Source organism: Sciurus vulgaris (assembly GCF_902686455.1).
Source record: "Sciurus vulgaris genome assembly, chromosome: 11".
NCBI lineage: Eukaryota > Metazoa > Chordata > Mammalia > Rodentia > Sciuridae > Sciurus > Sciurus vulgaris.
In genome coordinates this window covers 405,092-427,493 of record NC_136472.1, presented here as the reverse complement: position 1 = coordinate 427,493, position 22,402 = coordinate 405,092, and the positions used below count along the sequence as shown (strand labels likewise).

General features: G+C 56.5%; 2 protein-coding genes across 2 annotated transcripts; both read left to right on the top strand.

The window, feature by feature from the left end:
• Nucleotides 1-672: 672 nt before the first annotated feature.
• On the top strand, nucleotides 673-14,374 carry LOC306638608 (uncharacterized protein; the record flags this gene model as incomplete). Its single annotated transcript, XM_079101803.1, has 4 exons — nucleotides 673-693; nucleotides 10,189-10,816; nucleotides 12,577-12,636; nucleotides 13,998-14,374. 4 exons carry the CDS (start codon nucleotides 673-675, stop codon nucleotides 14,009-14,011), a joined length of 723 nt encoding a protein of 240 aa, XP_078957929.1. The 3' UTR covers nucleotides 14,012-14,374.
• A 1,932-nt stretch (nucleotides 14,375-16,306) lies between these two features.
• On the top strand, nucleotides 16,307-21,988 carry RNH1 (ribonuclease/angiogenin inhibitor 1). Its single transcript, XM_079104642.1, has 9 exons — nucleotides 16,307-16,400; nucleotides 17,591-17,761; nucleotides 18,010-18,180; nucleotides 18,709-18,879; nucleotides 18,959-19,129; nucleotides 19,242-19,412; nucleotides 19,656-19,826; nucleotides 21,487-21,657; nucleotides 21,746-21,988. The coding sequence occupies exons 1-9, from the start codon at nucleotides 16,315-16,317 to the stop codon at nucleotides 21,831-21,833; spliced, it is 1,371 nt and encodes a 456-aa protein (XP_078960768.1). The 5' UTR covers nucleotides 16,307-16,314; the 3' UTR covers nucleotides 21,834-21,988.
• Nucleotides 21,989-22,402: the final 414 nt, after the last annotated feature.

The window sequence follows — 22,402 nt, the reverse complement described above, 5'->3', positions numbered from 1 at the left end:
CCCTTCTCTGGGTCCTCAGTGGGCAGGGCCTGCTTATAGGGCCCCAGTGGGGTTGTAGGGCCTATGTCATGGTTTGGGGGGTGGACAGGGCAGATGTTGGAAGTAAGTAGTATCGGAAACATGAGCCCGAGGTCAAGGTCTTTGGGGAAATTATGGAGTAGCTGTCAGATGGCCTATTGCCTGTCCTGCCTGGGGTACCTGATGCTGAGCCCTGGGGCCCTCCAAGAGCCTCTGTGGAAGGCCCCTCATGCTGCTGGCCTCAGTTCAGGGACAGCTCTGCCAGGGGAGTCTGACAGAGGACCAGGGGCATGGGGACTGCCCATGGTTTTCTGGCACTGAGCTGGTGAGTGGGGAGCATCTTAATGCTAGGGGATGACAGCGGGGGCCTGGGTCCCAGAGATACTGACTCCAACCCAGATCAGCATCTCCGCTGAGCCCCTCTGACCTCTGCAGGTCCAGGTCCTGTGGTCCCTGGGTACCTGTGCTTGTCAGACACAGGAAACCTGAGTATGTAGGTGGGAGCATTTGGGCCCTGGGGCTGTTGGGTGGCTCAGGCTCCTGGGATGGACTGGCACAGGGTTCTCTGCTTTCTGCAGAGCTGCTGGCCTGGGCTTCTTCCCTGATTCACAAGGAATTCAGGTCTTGGGATCACCTCACCCACCTCCTCCCAACATGGGGCCTCATTCCATGAAGGTGAGCACCCTGGGCTCTAGGCCCTTCTGCCCTCCAGGGCCACCCACTCCATGCCAGGAGTGTGCCCACTCTGATCCTGGGGATGCCTTCTCCGCTGCCTGCCCACATCCTGTCTGAGTCTGGGATGCTGTCTGCATGTTGGTCCAGGGCTGGCTGACATCCTTGGAGGGTGCTCTGGAGCAGGTGGGGGCCAGAGCTGCTCCCTGGTGGTCAGTGGCTCCTGTGCCTGTCAGGCCTTTGAGGGTGAGATCTGGAGGCTCTGGGGCAGGGTCTGGGGGCAGATGCCATCTCCCTTGCCCCCAAGGTCAGGCCTTGCCACAAGACCCCATCCACCTGTCTCCCCAAACTTCCTGGAGCAGAGGAGGAGGGTACCTGGGGCAGGGCTGTGGGCCTGGACAGATCACAGTTCCCCTGCCTAGCTGTGCTGCTGCACACAGTGTGCTGTCCTCTGGGGTCCAGTCCTGCAATGGTGTGTCCTGCAGAAGCTTCACTAGCTGTCCAGGGTTGGCTTCAGGGGGCCTGCAAGTCATAGGGCTGGGGGGGGGGGGTCCCTAGAAGGGATCAATGCCCATAATCTGTTCATGACCCAGGCCCTTCCCATTGAGTGGCTGATGGATCCTGCTATGTCCATCCCTAGGGTCCAGTTGTGCCCAGACCAGGGACAGGAGACCTGGCCAGGGAAGCACTCCCACATGGGTCTCTTTTCTGTGTGGTATGTGGGGTGGGCTCAGCATCTGGGACAATCCCCAGTGCCCTGTCCAGCCCACCACATCTGGCCCAGCACTCCCTCCATGACTGGCTCATTGGGGCTGGGGTGGTAGGCCATGGAGTTGATGTGAGTGCTGCCCCAAGGCTGGCCAGGGTCTGTCCTGAATGCCCCCTGGGGACTCTGCAGATTGACTCTTCTGTACCTCCAGGGCCATGGCCTCACCTGGGCCCATGTCCCAGAATCTGAGGGTGGCCTGAAGAGTCTACAGGGTCAGCAGGCATCGGATGACTCTGTCTGTCCAGGCTGGGGCCAGTGGCCTGAGTGTAGCCCCAGGGCTCAGCCTATAGGGTCTCCTACAGCAGGTCCTCATGGGGTAGACTACTCTCCATGGTGACATGGCTCCCTGTGGCTCTCCCAGGATAGGCCCTCTGTCTGCCCAGCACAGACCCCTTGGGCCTCCTGGGGTAGGGCCTCTAGCCTGGAGTCTCCCTGCTTGTCCTTATCCAGTTGGTGAAGCACCGAAGGACCCCCTTGACAGTGGGCGTCCCTCATTGTCCTGACAATTCCCCTGGGTTGGCCTGAAAACCTCTACCTTTGGGTCATGGCCCTGGTCTCCACACCTCTGTCCCTCCAGGCACAGGAGAGGGAAACCAAGCTCCTGTGTCCCCACAGACTGATGCCCCAGGAGAGACCCTGGCTGGGACTGGCTCCTCGCCAGACCCAGGGAGCTGGCCTGCCCTCTCCCCCACCCCACGGGGCCCAGGGCCCTGGAGAGGAGGTGAGGGGTCTGTTCACTCACCATGTGCTGCTTCATCTTTGGGAGCGCCTTTCTTACATGTGCTGATGATGGGCTTGTGGCCTCAGCAGGGTTGGAAACCCTGAAGGTAGAATCCTGAAGCCCCCCTGCCCCCCGACCAGCAGCCTGCTCCCAGGGCTGGCACTGAGCTGCTGGAGGATTGTAGGGCAGGTGTGCCCAGGAGCCCAGGGCTTCCCCTGCTCCCACCTGGTGACCCACTGTGCACCCTTAGCCTCTGGGGAGATGAGGGGTGCTCACCCAGCCCTGGCTGGACTCACTGCTCAGCTACGTCCTGGGCCAGGTTCCAGAAGGGCAGGGCTACCTTCGAGGCAAGGACCATGAGAGAGGACCATGGTGCATGGGAGGACTTTGAGGAGATAATTTGGGGCCCATGTGGCTAGTGAGAGGTCAGTATGGTGATGGGGTGCACAATGGCTTCCTGGGCTCAGGGTCAGATAAAGGGGCATGCATGGGGCCACTGTCACCTGGGCTGACTGTAGGTGGGAAGGGCAGTGGGGCAGAAGGACCAGCAGGAGGTAAGAACTGCCTCTGAGGATGAGCCCCAAGGGCCCTTCCTTATGTGGACATAAGGTGTCTGACTGAGGCATGGGGGAGTCCTTGGCCAACCCTGGCATCCTGTGGAACCCTCTGCAGGGGACAGTCCTGAGGTGCAGAGTGAGTCAAGAGAGAAGGGGCTGTGGCTTCACCAGCCATTGTGACTGTTACTGGCCTGGCTGTGCGAGGCCCTATGAGCAGCTGTCCACTCACCATGCAAGGCATGCTATTTGTTGATCCACAGCTGGGCCAGTGTCCAGAAGGCATCTTCCTCACTGAGGACCAGCCGTGGGCAGTGGTGACCTGGCCTATGCCAGGCAGTGATTCCCACTTGCAGCAGCCAGTCACCATGGAAGGAGGTTACTAAGGGGGCTGAGGACCCCAGGAGTCTTGCCAGAGGCCCTGGGGGCCTGCAGCACAGCCTCTGCTTCCCTTCCCGACACCTCCATGACTGTGTGGGCCAGTGGGCATCTGAGTTTTAAAGAGCTCCTGGAAAGATGGCTGCAGTGTCCGTGCTTCTGAGACCGGCAGGGGTCTGGAAAGTGAGGAGTCTGTGGTGCCAGACTCAGGGTAGCACAGGGTCTGGGACTGGCTGCCTGCCTGAGACCCTGCTGGAGGGGTGCTCTGAACAGGCACAGGGAGCAGCCAGCCTGGCAGTGGCCCCCAGGCTCCTGATCTCTGGGCACTTGGGTCCCTGCTGAGCTTCTGAGAGACAAGCACCTCCGGGACCCCACCTTGCCTTGTGCTGGAACGTCGGTTAGGCACCTCAGCAGCCTGGCCACTTCTAGAAGGCAAGTGCCCTGCAGCTTGATCCAGGGTGTGGGGCAGCCCCAGGAGGCTGTCAGGGCCAGGGACGGAGACCCCTGCCCTTTCCTGCCCGTCCTGGATCGGAGCTGGTTCCTTGCTGGACTTCTGTGGCAGTGGTGAGCTCCAGTCATAATTGGGTGCCCTGGTTGGTCATGAATGCTGACCTTTAAAGAAGCAGTGGCACTCGGCCAGACATCAGCACCCACGCTCGTGCAGTGAGGCCCCCATAGTGGCGACAGTGCTGTGTGAGCCCAGATGGCCTTCGACAGACTCTGACGGTGAACCCCAGGCTGGGCTAGGTGGTGAGAGTGAGCACCGAGTTCGGGGGGCACATGGGTTTCTTCCGCATTTTGGGGTACAATGCAGCCTTCCAGGTGTGCAGGCGGATGGGCTTTAATCTTCATTCTGGCTGAGTTGCTTTGGTTCGCTCACACGAAGTTCCAGCCTTTAGGACATATGTCCATGGACTTAACCAACGTACAGTCCTTTCCATCACGTGGTAGGCGTATGTATGTCTGGTGTCGCCGGAAATCCCAAACAGCCTTCAAGGCGTCTGTGTGGCGATGGCCCGCCTTCCAGCTTAGGTGGACTGAGCTCTAGCAGGCTGTCCCTCGGGTCCCCCCCACTGAAGACCCACTCCCCAGGGTCTGTTAAAGGCACAGGCATATGGGGTTCCTGATCAGCCTGTCCTGTCCAGGCTGACCCCAAGGAGGGTGCAGGGCTGTGTGTGGCATTTCCCCTAGTTCTCAGCCTTTACCTTCTAGGTGTCCAGTCAGAGGGACCACAGCTGTCCACTCCTGGGGTGGGTTCCTTTGTGGACTGATGGAGATATCTATAGAGAGAATGACAATCTCTTGAAACAGGCCCAGGGTGACCCTGAGGAGGACGGGAACATGAGAACTTGGAAGGTTCCAGCATTCAGATCCTCAGGAGGGGTTAGGTCCACCCAGAACTGGGCCTTGTCTCCCATAAGCACAGTGGACAAAGTCTCGGGGTCCTAAACAATGACTCCTTCCTTCAGGCAGCCAGGAGGCGTCCCCACCTCTGACCCGAGGTGGCCCAAGCTCTGACGGCTCCTTTCCCAGTAAGGAATGGCGGGAACTGGGGGCTGAGGCCTATGTCCTGCAGGGTCAGGAGAGTGTGCTGCAGTCCCCTCAGGGAAGTCAGTGCCCGGCCACAGGATGGGCAGTGCTCACCCCAACTGTGATCTGTGGTCACCTCAGCTGTACTCCACCTCCTCACAACTCCTGCCTTTACTCCAGTTTTAACTTTTTTTTTTTTTTTTTTTTTTTTGAGATAGAGGCATCTCTATAAGTTTCCCTCAAAATTGTGATTCTTCTGATGCCTTAGCCTCCTGATTGGTGGGTATCAGAGGTATGGCCACTGCATCTGGCTACATTTAGGAAAATTTATGTTATTTTTCTGCTAGTGATTTCTGGCTTAATACCATTATGTCATATGATATACTTAATATTTCTATTCTACTGTATCTGTCAAGGTTAGACTTGTGACCTAGATGTGGTCTATCCTGGTGAATGTTGCAGGTACTAAATGAATGTGTATTCCACTGTGCTGGGTGAAGGGCTGACAAATGCCACTCAGCAGCTAGGTGAGGTGGCACACACCTGTATTTCTAGTGACTAAGGAGGATTGAAAGTTAGAGGCCCACCTGGGTAACTGAGCAAGATCCTGTCTTAAAATAAAAAATAAAAAAGGCCAGGTGTGGTGGCACATGCCTGTAATTTCAGTGGCTCAGGAGGCTGAGGCAGAAGGATCTTCAGTTCAAAGCCAGCCTCAGCAACTTAGCAAGGTCCTAAGCAACTCAGTGGAGACCCTATTGCTAATAAAATACAAAAAGGGTCTGGGGATGTGGCTCAGTGGTTAAGTGCCCCTGGGTTCAATCCCTGGTACCCAAAATAAAATAGAATAAAATAAAATAAAAGGGCTTGGGGGTGGCCCAGTGGTAGAGCACCCCTGGGTTCAATCTCCGTAGTGCAATAACAACAAAACAAAAACCCTCAAATCTATGTGAGTTAAAATCCTGACTACAAATCACATTTTAAAAACCAGTAGAGAAGAATTTCCTAAAGAAGCCAATGAAAATGAGCAAAGAATATGAACAGGCACCTCAAAAAAAAAAAAAAAATGAATGGTTAACACACATGTGAAAATAGACTGCTCACTAGTACTGGGCAGAATGCCAGCTCGCACCATCATGAGACACCATTCTGTATTCCTAAGATTGAGCCCAGAGCTGCTGCTATGGAGAATCTCATGACTGCCATTGGGAGGGCAGATCCTCCTGCCGATAGGAAGTAACTGGATGAAATTGTTCATGCCAGGACCCAACAAGGCCTTTCCCTGGTGTTCAGGTAGAGAAACGTGTATCTGCAGAAGTGCTATTTGCAGTTAAGTATTAAAAAAAAAATCAGATTCATGGAGAGCGTAAATCAGTGTTGGCACATTCACACAATGGAGTCTCTATATCAGTTAAAATGAACAAGTAACATTCTATCCATATGGACAAATCTGGCTCCGAATTTTGTTGACCAGAAGAAGCAACCAGCAGAACACACACAGTTCACCACTTATAAATCGTGTGAGCCAGGCCTGTGATCCCAGAGGCTGAAGCAGGAGGATCCCAAGTTGCAGGCCAGTCCAGCAAATTAATGAGACCTGTCTCAAAAAATAAAAAGGTCAGTAGTAGAGGGGCCTTGGGTTCATTCCAGTACCAAAACAAAAACAAAACTCCAAAACAACAAAACACAAAAAGAGTGTGCACTGTGCAACTTGCCTGTCTTGTTTGGGAATGCACACATACACAGTAGGATCTGAAGGGAAATACAGCAGTGGGCACGATTAAGACAGGTCAGCGCCCGCCTCCAGGACAGGACTGGGGGGAAGAGGGCCTGCCTGAGGGCTCCGGACGTGTTTTTAAGGTAGTGGGTCAGTCATGGCGCCGTTTTTTTTTTTTTTTTTTAATTGTATGTTTGAATATTCAATAATAAAGCTCATTGTTCACGTGCCAACACCTGAAAATCTCAGGAACGTGTACTGTGATCACGGCTGAATCTTGCTTTCTTGTACTGGATTTTCTGGAATTTCTTCTAGACTGCGTATCATTCTTCAATGGCAAGATGCTACAAAGGAGTTTCAATGAGAGGAAGTTTTATCTGTGCTGGAGACGCGCAAGGAGGACCGCCCCTGCGCGCCCAGGGCAGCTCTGAAAGCATCCTCCCGTGGCGCTCGGCTGCCCCGCGGGTCCGGGAGGACGTCCTCCTCGAGTGCGGCCCGTGTCCAGCAGAGGGCGCCGGCGAGGCCTGCCCCACTGCCCGCGGGCCCCGTGGGCGCAGGCTCTCTCATCACTGCAGAGGAGCCTGTTCAATTTCGCCTCTGAATTCTACCCTCATCTCTGCTCACGAATGCCTGTTTCCCCCCAAATATGAGAATAGATCCACTAAATTAAAATAATAATTTCCGACGTGTACACACTCGCCAGGAAAAGTCCACAGCTGTGCCATCCCCACAAGGCTGCCCTCTGGCTTCGAGCTCTGGAAACAGCTGGTCTGAACACCATCTGAGGCCTTAGAATAAAAACAGGCATGTGAAATGTCTTGTTAATAGTTTGAGAAATACTGATCACCTGTATTTTGGACATATTTGGCTTAAATATACACCATTGAGATTAACTTGTTTCTTTTAGAAACATTCCATCATACATTTTTCTTATTGGAGACTATTACACCACATCCCTGGCCCACACTGCATTTCTACTGGGGAGCCCTGGTCTGGAAAGAGTGTTAGTAACTGCAAAATGCCTGCGAGGTTTCCCCATAAGGTGTAGTAGAATCACAGCTTGTTTGGATATTAGTTTTACTTACCTGTATTTTCAATTGTTCTATTATAAATTTGTGATACTTGTAAAAGAGAATAATGAAAATGTTAAAGGAAACCACTTCCAGCCTTCTTGAAAGTGGGCTATTCGGCTGTCACTGGTCTGGGTTCTGCAGCACTGGGACAGGTGCAAGGAGGTTCAGGGGTACCACGTCACAGGGGAGTGGGGAACTGAAGCTCCAAACCCCAGGTCTTTCTGTTCCCGTGAAAGAAAATTTAAAGTCAGGAGAAGCCACGCAAGAGAACTTCACGTAAGTGAAGGCAAAGTAAGGCTCAAGCAGAACGTACTCTTGGGGGAGAGCGGGCCCCTCTGAGCAGAGGACAACAAAGGACAGTGCCACCTCCATATTTATTGCTGTTTGGTATCTGCCAGAACTGGGCTGTCTTTGCCAATCAGACCCTTATCTGCTCCTTTGGGTGGGAGTTTTCGCCTTATTTTCTCTGGACCTATCATGGTGGCCATACTATTCAGGAAGCTTCATCCACTAGCCCACCTTGCATTACTGTGTGCGCTGGGGCTGATGACTGGGCACACTCATCTTGGTGCACCTGCACTGCTGAAGACATTTCTGAAATGCATTGAGAAACCCATGGCTGCTGGATGTGGTGGAGCACACCTGTGACTCCAGAGATGGGGAAGGCTGAGGCAGGAAGATCACAGTTTGAGGCCAGCCTCAGCAATTCAGTGAGGTCCCAGGGAACTTAGCGAGATCCTCTCAAAACAAAAAGGACTGGAACTGGCTCAGTGGTTAGGGCCCCTTGGTTTAATCCCTGGTACTAAACCAGACCAAGCCAACCAACCAACCTATGGCCTTAAGTCCTGACTATACAATGACTCAGTAGACCCTGCCAGAAGTTAGCTCCACTGATCCTTTTTTCTTGACATGTTTCTTAATTGACTCCCTTTATTTTCACATGCTTATTCTCAGGGTTAGTATATCTGTTATTCTACAAGTTATCTGATCACTCATTTGCCTTAGAGCTGATCTAAACAATCCCGTGACTGCAACATTACTGAATCGCATTCCACTGCCCATTACTCACTCCACCTCACCATGGAAACTCCAGGGCCTCTCCTCACTTCCCTCTGGCTTGGCTGATGTCATAAAATAAAAGGAAACAAAACCCTGAGAGTGTAGCTCTCCCAGCTCCGTAAGTGGCTGCAATGGAGGTGAACCTCCAGGGCTGTGGGCCGTTTCAGTCTGTCAAAGTTCCTTTCTCTCCTGGAGCATTTCAGGTCTCCTTGCCCAGCCCAGCAGGTCACTGGGAGCTGTAGCTCCGCTCCCACCTGCAAACCCCCAGCCTCTGCAATCAGCTACGTGCTTCGATTAACAGGTGTTTTTAAAGACGTAATGACAAAAGCAGGACTAGAGAAGGACTCCCACCTTCGGCAGCCTCTGGCCCACTCTGACTGGAGCCTCACCTCTGGTGTCTCGTGAATACTTATGGGGTTTCTGCCCTTAGCCCCAACTCTATTCCCTATTCCTGAGAGCTCCCCATGGCAGATGCCTAATGATAGGGTCTTGGAGATCAGGAACAGGTCCTTGTTCTTGGTGTGGAAGATTAAACACCTGAGAAACACCCAAGCACACTAGCAAACAAGTTTTATTTAAGAAAGTGCTAGTGACAGGCTTATCTGAAGAGAAGGGTCCCAGAGCTGGGTGTCCACAGGAGGGGATGGGTCTTGCTCTTTTATAGACCCCAGGACCCCTTTTAGTCATTACCTTCTTTTTCTTCTCCGAGTCTGTGCCTGGGAGCAGGGAGGACAGAGTTAATTGTCAGGAGCACAATCGCAGAGGTTAACAACCCAGTGTCCTCTCTGTCGATGACCAATTCCATCCTCTCTGGAATCCTCCCTGTCCCCATCAACTCATCACTTACATTGACTGCCTGACTTTTGCCTCTCCCTCAGTTTGCTGAGGAATGTGACATATCCTGTTCACTCAGGCCAGGTGGGGCTGCAGGAGGATTGCTTTTTGTCAAAGAAAGCATGTGGGGGTCAGCATAGTGGACTCGTTTTACAGAATCATTCTTGTAGTCTCGTGTTCCTACTGTCCTCACCTATCTGTCTCCTTAGAACAAGGGGAAGTGATGCCAAAGCAAAACAACTCCAAAGCTCCCTATTTCAGGGAAGTGGACCTTGAGGGGCTGGAGCAGGAGGGAGGGGGAGGCGGAAGAATTACAATCTCTCAGTGGTCTGAGGCTGAAGCAGGAAGACTGAGCATGCTTGACTCGGCCAGGACTCACCAGAGGGGCCAGAGTGGTCCCCTCTGGGGAAAAGAAAAACGGGAGGTGGAACTGCTTCTGGGTATTCCAAATCCCACATGGGTGAGTCGTGTCAGCTAAACTTAGAGAACACACTTGCAGGGAACCCCTTGTGGTCCCTGTAGCTTGGGGTCCTGTGGCTTTAGACGCACCCTCCAGTTGGACTTCTCAGCAGGTCCTTCCCGTCCCCAGGGGTGTCGCCAAAAGAAGACAGACAGCTTCTGGCCGCTCTTTTACATGGCTTTTTCACCTTATGAGAATCGCAACAAACAAATCCGAGACTCTGCGACATAAAACCAGGGCTGAGTTTGCTTACTTTAGGTGCTGGGGCTTGCAGCCAGGGGTGCGCTCCTGCAGAGCGTCATCCCCAGTCCTAACTTTTCTGAGACAGGGTCTAGCTACATTGCTGAGGCTGGTCCTCCCCAGTCGCTGGAATTACAGGCATGGGCTACCGTGCCGGGGAAACTAGGACGTTTCGGCAGCTTTCCGGAAAACACCTTTTGTGGAGGGCGAGTCCAGCAATCCCGCCTGCGGCATCCGTCCTGAGTCCACAGTGAATGCGGAACACCGCCTGCCACGTCTCCCTCAGATTCAGTCTCCCACCCGGGCCTCCTCCGCGCTTCCCTCGGTGCATGAGCGCAGCACCAGAACCCCACAGCGCGCCGCCGTCACCCGGAGCGTGGGGATCGCCAGCAGACTAGAGGCCCGGAGGCCGGGAGGCCCAGAGGGCAGCGAGGCCGGCCTCAGGCCTCGCCCCCAAAGCGAGACCCCGCCCCGCGCCGTGGCCCGCCCCTGGAGGCTCGGTCCCACTTTCACAGCTAGACCGGCCGCAGACCTAAGCTGCTCAGCTCCGCCTCCTCGCCGTGGCCCCGCCCCCGGGGCTTGGCTCCACCCCTACAGCGAGGCCAGTCGCAGGCCTAAGCGGCTCAGCCCCGCCTCCGGAAGCTTGGCCCCGCCCCCGGAGGCTCGGCTCCGCCCCGTCAGCGAGGCTGCGGCTGCTGCCTCTGGAGACTTCGCCCCGATCGGCCGTCCAGCCCTTTCCAGTCAAAATCGGCAGTGTCGCTTCCAGCCCGTAGCAGCCCGCCGGTCGTCTCGAGGTCAGTCCCCACGCGCTACATCACCTCATGGCCAGTTCGAGGCCCGGCTGGCTCGGGCAGCCCTTACCCACGCCGGCCTCAGCCGGGCGTCCTGTGGATGAATGCCGGGCGCCACTGCGGCTCTGGCGACCGGGCAAGACACGCACTCCCCAGGCGAGACACGCACTCCCCGGGCGGGGCCGGGTGGGGAGGCGGGGCCGGGCGAGGCAGTGTCCGGCGGATATCGGCGCGCCCCGAGGACGTCATCGCGCCGGGTGCGCCTCGCGGGACACGCTGGGAGTCATGGGCGGGGCTGGCAAGCGCGCATGCGTAGTCCGCCTCTTCGCGGCCAGGGACCCTTGTGACGGTTGGCGTCCAGCAAGCTACGCAAGCAGGGTTGGCTCAGCCTGGCTTTCTTCCTTAAATTAAGCAACCCTTGGTTTTATACCCCATAAGAATCGGCATTTCCGGTTTCTCGGTTCTCGGAGAATTGCAGGAATGTGACGGGGCTTGGGGTGGCGCCGCCTCGCACGGTGGGGAGGCCCCCTTGGGGACCTGGCGGGCAGTTCGAGGCGGGAGGAGAGGCAGGTGAATGAGACCTCACCTCGTGGGGCCGCGGGGCAGTTATGTTGCCTGAAGTTATGGCTCCAGGCACTTTGCACCAGCCAGGGTGTCCGCATATGTAGTGGGACAGCTGGAAGGTTTCTGCAGCATTTCAGGAGGACCTTAGAACTGTGCAGGCCGCTTTCTAGAGTAGTAGAAAGCTTGAAAATCAGAAAATAGCCTGTCCACCTGTAGAATTTGGTTGAATCAATTGAATGCAAGCAGACTAATTGCACATAATGTGCCCATTGTAAGTCGCATTGTATACACTTTAGTTTTTGGTGCTTGTGGATTTAACCCAGGAGAGCTTACATCCAAGCTGCATCCCCAACCCTTTTCATTTTTTTATTTTGCTACAGGCTGGCCTCAAACTTGCAGTCCTGCCTCAGCCACCCGAGTTGCTGGGATTATAGGCCTGTGCCACCATGCTGAGCAATATATACACTTTTTTTTTTTTTTTTGTACCTAGGATTGAGCCCAGGGGTTCTTACCCACCGAGCCACACTCAATCCTTTTTTTGTATTTTATGTAGAGACAGGTTCTTGCTGAGTTGCTGAGGCTGGCTTTGAATTGACCATCCTCCTGCCTCAGCTTCCCAGCCCCTGGGACTACAGGCCTGCCGCCACCACTTTTAAATAGATTATTGTAGCAGTTGCAACAAGTGTTAGTTTCCTAGCTGCTATAATAAAGTTGCCATAGATTTGTTATTTTATAGTTCTGGAGATCCGAAGTTCAAAATGTCCTAGGGGCTTAAAATCGAGGTGTGTGTGTGTGTGGGGGGCGGTTCTGATTCCTTGTGTAAGCTTCAAAGAAGAATCACTTTGTTGACTTTAATCAATGTCTTAAGCATCTGCCTTCCTTCATTTTCGGAGCTCCAGTTTTTAGTGCCCTTATGATCACTCTGGGCCCACCCAGATAAACTAGGGCAATCTCCCCCTCTCAACCTTAAAATTGGTGCACCCCTCTCATCCCAGCATCTGTAGATGCTGCTGCAGGAGGCCAGCGTGGTCAATTTAGCAAGGGCCTCTCAGAACAAAAAATAAAAAGGACTTCATGGGCTAAGTGGTTCAATTCCCATTCCTCTCCCCCCCACACAGAAAACAGTTGGTTGGACACAGTACACCCAGAGGCCCCTCTGCATCCTTCACTCACCTCTTTTCCTCTGTTCTCACCCGCAGGCTGCAGTTGCCTCTGCTGGAAACAAGCAGTTCCTTGTTTTCCTGCATCAAGGGGGAGAGGTGCTCTCTGTCCCACTGCTTGCCCTGAGTGCATGGCAGGGTGCTGGGTACACCCTGTATCTTTTCTCTGGGGGAATCCTGGAAGGGTTGTCTGTGTCTCTCTCTGCCCAGCTTCCTGGTTTGCCTGGAACCCAGTTGGTGATCTTTGTCTGTGGATATCCAGAACACTATGACTACAAGCAGTAACCTAGCCAAAAACTTTTTCTCCAAATTGAGTAACTTTTCACCTTATAACCTAAAAGAACTGGCCCCCTAGTCTTCCGGTTAGTTCTTAGCTCCTGATTCCTGGGGCTCTGCGCTGCACTAGAAACCATGAAGTCAGGTCAGGGCTGCCATGAGCAGGGAGCTCATTGACTGGGAAACAGAACTCCAGTCCACCTCTTTTCCATCAGCTCCCTTGCCAGCTCCCTCCTGCTTTCAGATTTGCCTGTCCTAGGACCTGGGCTGGCCTTCTGGAGTTCCTCCCTGACCGTGCTATACCAGCATGTCTTATTAAACTCCTTGAGGACTGAGAGACCTAGGACAGTGCCTGCCACACAGTAGGTGTTCAGTGAAGGGTCGGATGGATAAATGTCTGCTTTCTAAAGTGTGCAGCCATCTGTGCAGGAGAGTGGGCCATCCGAGCTGACCTGCTTTCCTAGTAGTAACGTAAAAGCTGTCCCTGCCCGCCTGAGTTTTTCCAAACATCACACTTGTTTTGCGTGTTTAAAAAACTGGATGTGGTGCTACATGTCTGTGATCCCAGCAACTCACGAGGCCGAGATCCTCAGCAATTTAGCAAGACCCTCTCTCAAAATAAATAAAAAGGGATGGGAATGTATGTTCGTGGTAAAGGGCACTTGGGATCCATCCCCATTACCCCCCAAAAGCAAAAACCAAGCCTGTGTACCCCTGTGGAGCTCCCCAGGCCAGTCAAAGTTGTTGTAACTGGTGAGAGTTAACTCTTTTTCTCTGAGAGTCATTTAGATTGTCTGGGTTTGACTCCAATCCCGCCCTTCCCCATGCTGAGGATGGAACCCAGGGTCTCTGAATGCTAGTGCTCTACCATTAAGCCCCACCCTTAGCATCAGTCCCTAAAAAATAGGTGTGTGTTTGGTACTAGGGATTGGATCCAGGGCCACTTTCCTGCTGTTTTTTCCTGCTGTCCCAGGCCTTTTTATTTGTGGTGTTGAGACAAGGTCTTGCCAGATTGCTCAGGACCTCACTGAATTTCTGAGGTTTGCCTTAAACTTGCAATCCTCCTGCCTCAGCTTCTGCAGTTGCTGGGATTTGCCACTGTGCCTGGCTTAAAACAGTTTGAGCATGGTTCTAAATCCAGACAGAAGTGGAGGGTGTGTGTTGCTTCACATGCTTCCAAAAAGCTGCCTCAAGGTGACTTCCCTCCACCAGAGCAAATGCTTGTCAGTCATCTCCAACTTTCGGTCTAGCAAAAGGGCTGTGCAGGTCTTTACTGTGTTCTGGAAAGTACCTGGAGTCCCGCCACCTGTGCAGGGCTGAGGTCTGCAGCGGGCTGCTGTTCCGGCTGCCTTGGGCGGAAGAAGCTGTGGCTTGGGCCTCCTTTGGTGGCAGTGCCAGGTGAGCGTGAGTCTAGGACCGCTATCTGCCACCCGGGGCCAGCCCTGCAAGTTTTTTTCAGTCCCCTCCCAGGCCTTTAATAGTTGACAGAGCCTTCAGACCAGCAGGCTGGATTCCAGAAGGTGCTTGGGCAGTGGGAGGGCCTACCCGAGGACCTCCAGCCCCAGGTGCATCCTGGCTCGGCCAGCTCCGAGCCTTCTCCATGACTTGTGACCTCCCTGGGTGCCTAGGTTTGTGCTCCATGTGGCTGGCGGTGGTCTCCCTATCCACGGAGCCAGGATCTAAAACCTGCTCCTGGTGGGGTTCAGACCCCCACCCTAAGGTCTCCTGGGACCTCTCTTCACATTTCAGAGGCCTGACCAGGTCCCTTTTTAAGACCCCTAATTGACCAGACAGGGCTACAGGGAGCAGATGGCTGGCAGGATCCTTATTCCCAGCCAAGCACGGGGTTTGAAATGGACTTCTAAGCAGGGCTTGAGCCTCCTGGAATCCTAGAGAAGGTTGGTGACATGTATCTTGGGACCTCCTACAGGTTTTCAAAGGGTCAGTGACCTGTGGAGACTAAGGAGCATCCTCCTGGCCCCAAGGCCCAGCCAAGCAGATAGAGTGGATCCTCCCTTGGAGGTGGGATCTCAGCTCTCCACTGTCCTTAACATCAATTTGTGGCAGGAGAGCTGGCAACTGTGAGCCCAGCTCCCTTGTTCTGTTCCAGGAGGAAGACACCATGGGGACCCCTCATTTGAGGTGCAGAAGAGTATACAGCTGTCACCCTGCATAGGGAGAGTACGTGGCTGGGGCTGGAGGTCCTCAGGCGCCCCTCCCACCCCATGACTCAGGCCTTGACTGGCGGGTTTGGGCGACATACCCTGGGCTCTTAGGAGGAACAGGCAGGGCTGGTTGTGCTCACGGGCTCTGAGGCAGGGTTCAGTCAGGGTTCCTCCCTGCGACGGCTGAGTGACCGAGGTATTCCCATGCCCTAACCTCAGTCTCCCCTGTTCAAGCCTCTGTGCCAGGATCCATGAGGGCACCCCTGCCATGGTGCCTCCTCCCTGCTCTGGCCTGATCTGGCCCTAGGGAGGGCTGAAGACAGGGCCAGCTGTGCCAGACCCCTGGCGGCAGATGGGAGGACGGGAGGCTTCCACCAGGAACCTCGCATCGGGTGCGTGACCCGGTGTCAGTCTTTGGGAGGGTGCTGGGCTCTGCCACTTCAGGAGAGCGCTGAATAGAGCCAGTCCCCTGCCCACCCTTCCCCTCGCGGAAGCACAGCACGAGTCACTTCTCTGGGAGCCCTCTGGGTGCCCCTGCTGCTCCTGCTGGGCCTGCTGGCAGATGCCTAGGGGACGTGTGGGATAGGGGCGACTGGTCCCCTAGGCCTCAGGACCCTTCAGTCAGTGACAGCCTTGTTTATTCAGGCTGGGTTTCAGGGTCTGTGACCTGCCTCTGTCCCAGTCTGGCTGACAACCTCGCTTCTCCCTGGGCAGGGCCTGGGAGGGGCAGAGGAGGTGCCTTGGCCTGTTCTGGAGCCTCCAGCCCCAGGAGGGGGTCATGGAAGCTGTTGTCCTAGGGCTGCCCATGGAGGCTTCACCACCCTGAGTACAGGCCCCACCCACTGCTGTGTGTAGGCAGCTTCCTTCCTGGACTCTGGTATCCTGGTGGTCTCCGGCACTGTGGCACTGCCTGCTAACCCTGCCTGTTCTGAGAGGTCAGGAAGCCAGCTGAGCCCCCTGCTGGGGTTCCAGAATCTCCCTCTCCCACCTTCTTGCTCAGGTAAATAAGAGGCAGGGGCTCCCCAGCCCATACTTGCTATCCTGCTTCTCTTGCACAGGAGGTGCCCGCTGTGGCGGTGGGCTGGGAGGTGAGACTGGGACTGGTGTGGGGCCTTTGCCAGTGGACATACTCCTGAAGACGGAGCAGGTAGAAATTTTGAGGGAAGAAGGCAGAGAAAGCACTTGCCAGAGAGAGGCTGGAGCCCTTCCAGAAACGTCAGCCTTTCAGGTTCTGTGTGGCTTCTTCCTGTGAGCAGAACCTCTGGTCTACCAGCCTTGAGAATTTGCGAAGGGTTCTCTCTCCTCTGTCTTCTGTCCAGACGAACTGCGGCCCACCATGAGTCTTGACATCCACTGTGAGCAGCTGAGTGACGCCAGGTGGACGGAGCTCCTCCCCCTGATCCAGCAGTACCAAGTGGTCAGGTGCGCTTGCGACGGCAATGCACATGGCATGCTGTGCCGGCAGGCGTCGTTCGCAGCTGCGAAGGTGCTGGACAGTCCTACGTGGTGCGTGGTGCTGTGCATCCACTGGGGGTGCAGCTCAGTGGTACAGCACTTATCTACGTGTGGCTTCTAGCCTGGCACCACAAAAAAAGGAGAAAGTTTCCCTACATGAGCCCTTGCGGGCTTAGGCGGGTGGCGGGTTTGGTGTGGAAGTTGAGGGTAGTGGTGATGCACAGGCAGCCCGCACCCTGGGCTCTAGGCTCCTCCTTCCTCAGGATGGGGCAGAGGGAGACCCTGCCTGCCCCTGCCACGCTCTGTCCTCCAGGCTTCCACTCACCCAGGTGCCTCAGGCTCACAGGCGCCTGCTGGGTCCTTGTCCTGTTCTTTGTAGCTGTTATCTGAGATGGTTTTGGATGGCCCTCTTACTGCTTCCCCTGATGACCCTGTCTCATGGAGACTCTCACACCGCCCTGCCCGGCCCACCACAGACGATCCCAGGCGCTAGCTTTGCTCCTGCATGCTTTTCGTTTCTGGTTGCCCAGGACCTGGCTTGCCTTTGTCTCCTGAGGCCCTCCCTTGAAGCCCCTCTGTCCCCTTGTGCTAGCGACCTGACGGTGAGCCCCAGAGTCCTGCAGGCACCTTCTGGCTTGTCTGTGGGCTTCTCGTGGTGGTCACACATTTTTGGCAAGACACAGAAGCTGTGGGGCCTGCTGCGTGTTGTCCTCTGTGTGCGGTGTACTGTGTGGCCGCTTGTTCCTGGCTGCTGTCCTCTGGTTGCCCGGAGCAGAGGTGTACCCGGATCTGCTTCTCTTGGGTCCTCAGGTGGCCCTGTTGGGTTGCTGTAGCCCTTCACATCTGCCAGCTGTTGTTCTCAGGCAGAAGTCAGGGTGGACTTGGCACTGTCCCCAGTTGGCCACGCTGTCCCTCTGGCCTCTCACGTTAGCTCTGCACAGGTTGGATATTTTCCGAAGGTCTTGCCAAGCTGCTGAGGCTGGTCTCCAATTTGCATCTGCCAGCTTGGCCTTCTGAGTGGCCTGATGACCAGTGTGTGCCACCATGCCAGGGTGTTTCATGTTCAAACATCCTGGTCGTGACTCACTTGGTGTGAGATGGTCTTCAGGCCTGAGGCTGGCTCCGCCCCCATCGTGACCCAGGGGTCCCACCTGCAGGTTGGATGACTGCGGCCTCACTGAGGTGCGGTGCCAGGACATCAGCTCTGCGCTCCGGGTCAACCGTGCCCTGACAGAGCTCAGCCTGCGTACCAATGAGCTGGGTGATGCTGGGGTGCACCTGGTGCTTCAAGGCCTGCAGAGCCCCACCTGCAAGATCCAGAAGCTGAGGTGAGGCCAGGGCTCAGTCTAGCCTGCTCAGGGTGGAACTGGGTGGCATGCAGGTACTGGGGCTCCCAGGCAGCAGCAGCGAGCACTCGCAGCTCTAGCCAGAGGCACGTGAGAGGTGGCCGCCTGGTCCTGGGACAGGTCGCCCTGGGCTCATCCCGAGTGAGGTCCTGAGTGCAGTCTGTCACACCTGCATCAGAGCCCCCACAGGGTGGTGGCCCAGGGCTCATGGGCTCTGGTGGTGTGTCCAGCCTCCAGAACTGCTGTCTGACTGAGGCCGGCTGTGGGGTCCTGCCTGGGGTGCTGCGCTCGGTGCCCACCCTGCGCGAACTGCATCTCAGCGACAACCCTCTGGGGGATGCAGGCCTGCGGCTGCTCTGCGAAGGACTCCTGGACCCCCAGTGCCGCCTCGAGACGCTGCAGTGAGTGTGTGCCCTGCCAGGTCCCTGCACTCCCAGCCAGGCATGTCCCCCCCCCCCCCAGCAGCCACCTGCATGGTGGCGTCAGGAGGCTTCAGGGCAGGACTGGAATTCCAGGGGCTCACGGTGCCCCTCCTCTGGGATGTCAGGGCTCTTCTCTGCAAGGGCTGGCAGATTGCTCCCTGCTAAATCTGGGGGGAAGCTCCCAGGGTGACCATGGCCAAGCAAGTGGCCCTGCTTGTTGGGGATGGCTTCTGCCTGAGTCTGGGAGCCTCTGAGCTTGCAGAGGGGCTCTTGGTCATGAGGATGTTTCTGAAGGAGTGCAGTGTGTGCACAGGTTGGAGGCCCTTGGCACCCGCTGTCCCCGAACAGCAGCTAGGGACAAGTCCTCAGCACCCCAGCCCGATGCCAAGGCGGAGGGCTGGGCAAGGGACAGGAGACAAGACACCAGCACCCTTGTGCCTCCCCCACATGTCGCCCTTGGTTGTCTGTGGCCCTGTGGAGGGCGGACTGAGCCCTGCTTATACCCAGGCTGGAGTACTGCAACCTGACGGCTGCCAGCTGCGAGCCCCTGGCCATGGTGCTCAGGGCCAAGCCTGACTTCAAGGAACTAGCGGTGAGCAACAATGACCTGCAGGAGGCTGGTGTCCAGACGCTGTGCCAGGGCCTGAAGGACTCTGCCTGCCAGCTGGAGACGCTCAAGTACGCAAGGCGCTGGGCAAGGGCCAGGCTGATGGGGCAGGACTCCAGGGCTCCCCTCAGGCACATCCCCTGTCTCCAGGTTGGAGAACTGCGGCATCACAGCGGCCAACTGCAAGGATCTCTGTGCCCTTGTGACCTCCAAGGCCTCGCTGCAGGAGCTGGACCTGGGCTGCAACAAACTGGGTGACGGGGGCATTGCAGATCTGTGCCCAGCGCTGCTGCGTGCCAGCAGCAGGCTTAGGACCCTGTGGTGAGCAGGCTGCCCCAGTCCCCTCCTAAGGGGTGGTCTGGGTGCTCACTGGGGCCACAAGCCACGTGGTGGTGGGTGAGGAACGTCCTCCACGGCATGGATGCCCCCACAGGCTCTGGGAGTGTGACATCACCGCAGAGGGCTGCAGGGACATCTGCCGCGTTCTCAAGGCCAAGCAGAGCCTCAAGGAGCTCAGCCTGGCTGAGAACCAGCTGGGGGACGAGGGTGCCCGGCTGCTGTGTGAGAGCCTGCTGGAGCCTGGCTGTCAGTTGGAGTCGCTGTGGTGAGTGCACAGGGGCTCCTGAGCAGGCATGGGGAGAGGCCTGCGGCCCCATGGAGCAGGGCTGGCGGGGCCGGGGTGGGTGCACAGTGGGAGGACCGGGCAAGAGGGTGGGGGTAAGCCTCCCAGGAAATGGGTGGTGGTTTGGGGACATTTCTACTGGTGTGCACATGGGTGGGACTTCCAGGGGAAGGGGCCCTGGACCAGCCCAGGCAAGCCAGGCCCTATCCCCCTCCATCTCCACAGGGTCAAGACCTGCAACCTCACGGCTGCCTGCTGCCCCTACTTCCGCTCAGTGCTGGCCCAAAACAAGTTTCTCCTGGAGCTGCAGATCAGCAGCAACCAGCTGGGTGACGCAGGTGTGCAGGAGCTCTGCCAGGGCCTGAGCCAGCCGGGCTCCGTGCTGCGGGTGCTCTGGTGAGTGTGTGCGTGTGCAGGGGCGGTGGGCACAGCTCCGTGTGGGCTTCTCTCATTCTGACCCTGACCCATCAGAGTCAGTGGAGCCCCGTGGCTAGGCTTTGGCCTGGCCACCTCATAATGCTGGAAGCTCCATCCATCCTCTGCAGGAGCCCCTGGGGGGTCGTCTTGCCAGGTTCCCTGTTTGGTTGAGCATGTTTCCTGAGAAAAGGTCCTGTGGAAGCCCATGTGTCCACTCTGGCCACTCAGCTGGGATCAGGGTGCAGGCCACTCTCTGGCTTCCAGGGGTGCTGCTCTCTCTCACTTCCTGCAGGTCTGCCTTTTCTTCATGGCAGCTCCTAGAGATCAGGGTCCTAGAGTGGAACGTCCGTGCCTCGTGGGTCTTGGCCCTGAGGGGCAGTGTATGTTTGCGACCTCTCCTCTCCAGTTCCTCCCTCTGGAGTGTCTGGCAGGCATCCCTTTGGTCTCAGGGCTGATGTTCCCATTTCCTATTCTCACCATTTTCTTTCAGGTTTCTTATTTTTGGAGTTTTCTCTTTTTCCAGCTGAGGAGTCAAACCTAGTGCTTTACCACTAAGCTACACCCTTTGTATTGTATTTTTTTGGGGTGGGGTACCAGGGATTGAACTCAGGGGTATTTGACCACTGAGCCACATCCCCAGCCCTATTTTGTATTTTATTTGGAGACAGGTCTCACTAAGTTTTTTAGCCCTCACTTTTGCTGAGGCTGGCTTTGAACTCATGATCCTCCTGCCTCAGCCTCCTGAGCCACTGGGATTACAGGCGTGTCCACCACGCCTGGCTGTATTATATTTTTGAGACAGGGCCTTGCTAAGTTGTTGAGTCTGGTCTTGGACATGCCATCTTTCTGCCTCAACCTCCAGAGTGGCTGGGATTGTGGGCATGTGCCACTGCACGTGGCTCTACTAAGACTTTGTTTTCTGCTCTTAGATCTCTGTTCGTTGCTGATTTTCTGTTTGTGCTTCCTGTGGGCAGCTCTCCTTGAGTGCTGGTCATCCTGAACCAGTTACCAGCTGGAGGGTGGGTTGGGCAGCCTGGGCAGCAGCCCTGCAATCTCCTGCCCAGGAGAGCCAGGTGGGAGAGAGCCCAGGTCTTGTGCTGGGAGATGTGGACCTGCCTCATCCGTTGGCGACAGGGTGGGGCACTGCCGCTTTCCCACCCACCGCCTGGGGAGGCAGGCCTAGCTGGTCCTTCGGTCTGACTGGGTCTGCTGGGTAGGACTGTGCCTTCACCTGCCTGCCCAAGGTGCCTGAGGTGGTGCTAGGCCCAGCCCACTATGCCTCCTTTCTTGGCCCAGAAGCTTCTGTCCATCCCTTGCTGTGTCCTTGGCTCTCCTGTACAGCCACTGGCCTGGCACTGGCTCCCTGACCCAGCAGGCCCTGGCGCTGAGGGAGTGAGGTCGGCATGCCCGGGTGGACAGCTTCTCCAGGTGCCTTCCTCTTGGTGTGCTCCCCTGCCCCTCAAGCTTGCTGGTCCCCTGCCTCTGCCAGCAGGAAGCTGAGGGAGCTGTGTGCATCGCCTGGTCCTTGGTGGGGCGCCTGCCAGGGACCGGCGTGTCTGGGCTGCGAGGCTAGTCTGGGCGTCCTGCACCTCTCAGCTCCTGGCACACCCGGCCTGAGCTCTGCCCGTGCCCTGCTCAGGCTCGGCGAGTGCAACCTGAGTGACAGTGGCTGTGGCACCCTTGCCACGGCCCTGCTGGCCAACCGCAGCCTGCGGGAACTGGACCTGAGCAACAACTGCGTGGGGGACCCGGGCCTCCAGCGGCTGGTGGAGAGTCTCCGGCAGCCTGGCTGTGTCCTGGAGCAGCTGGTGTAAGTGGCCAAGTGCCAGGGCTGCCTGGGCTGGGGGCGCAGAGTTGGTGGGAGGTCTGGTCCATGCCTCCATCCTGCCCACGTGCAGCCTTTACGACATCTACTGGACCGAGGAGATGGAGGACCAGCTGAGGACCCTGGAGGAGCACAAGCCGTCCCTGAGGGTCATCTCCTGAGGCCCCTGCTTGCAGTTTCTGAAAATTGCTCCCCTGGACACGGCACCCCCAGTCCACCCCGGGTGTCCGGGCGCTGACTGGAAAGAAATGCCCTAACCAACTTGAGCAAGAAGCTTGAGACGCTGCGTAGTTATTAAAGCACTTTGTTGGCAGGAGGGTCTTTGTCCTTCTTTGTGGGTCCCGTACGGCCCTGCTGGGCGAGTGCCTCCGCAGCCCACCTCCGAGAATGCCCCGTTCACCTTGGTGCCCTGTCCAGGCTCAGGCTGCCAGAGGTCGGGCCTGTGTGTCTGACTCACCTCTGCCGTCTTCATCGACAAGAAGCCCAGTCCTGCCCGCACCGAGGGGCTCCAGCATGAGCCCTGCCCCTGGCAGTGCCCAGTGTGACCCAAAGGCAGTGTGTTGAGACCCCGAGAGGGCTGCGGTGTGCTCAGTGGCAGAACAAGAGCCTACCTAGGGTCAGCTCAGGTTCAGTCCCTAGTACTGCAGAAGAAAGGAGAGAAAATAAATCCCAAGAGCTCAAAGCCCCCGAAGTCACCAAGCAGAGTGGCACAGGCCTTGAGTTGCCTCAG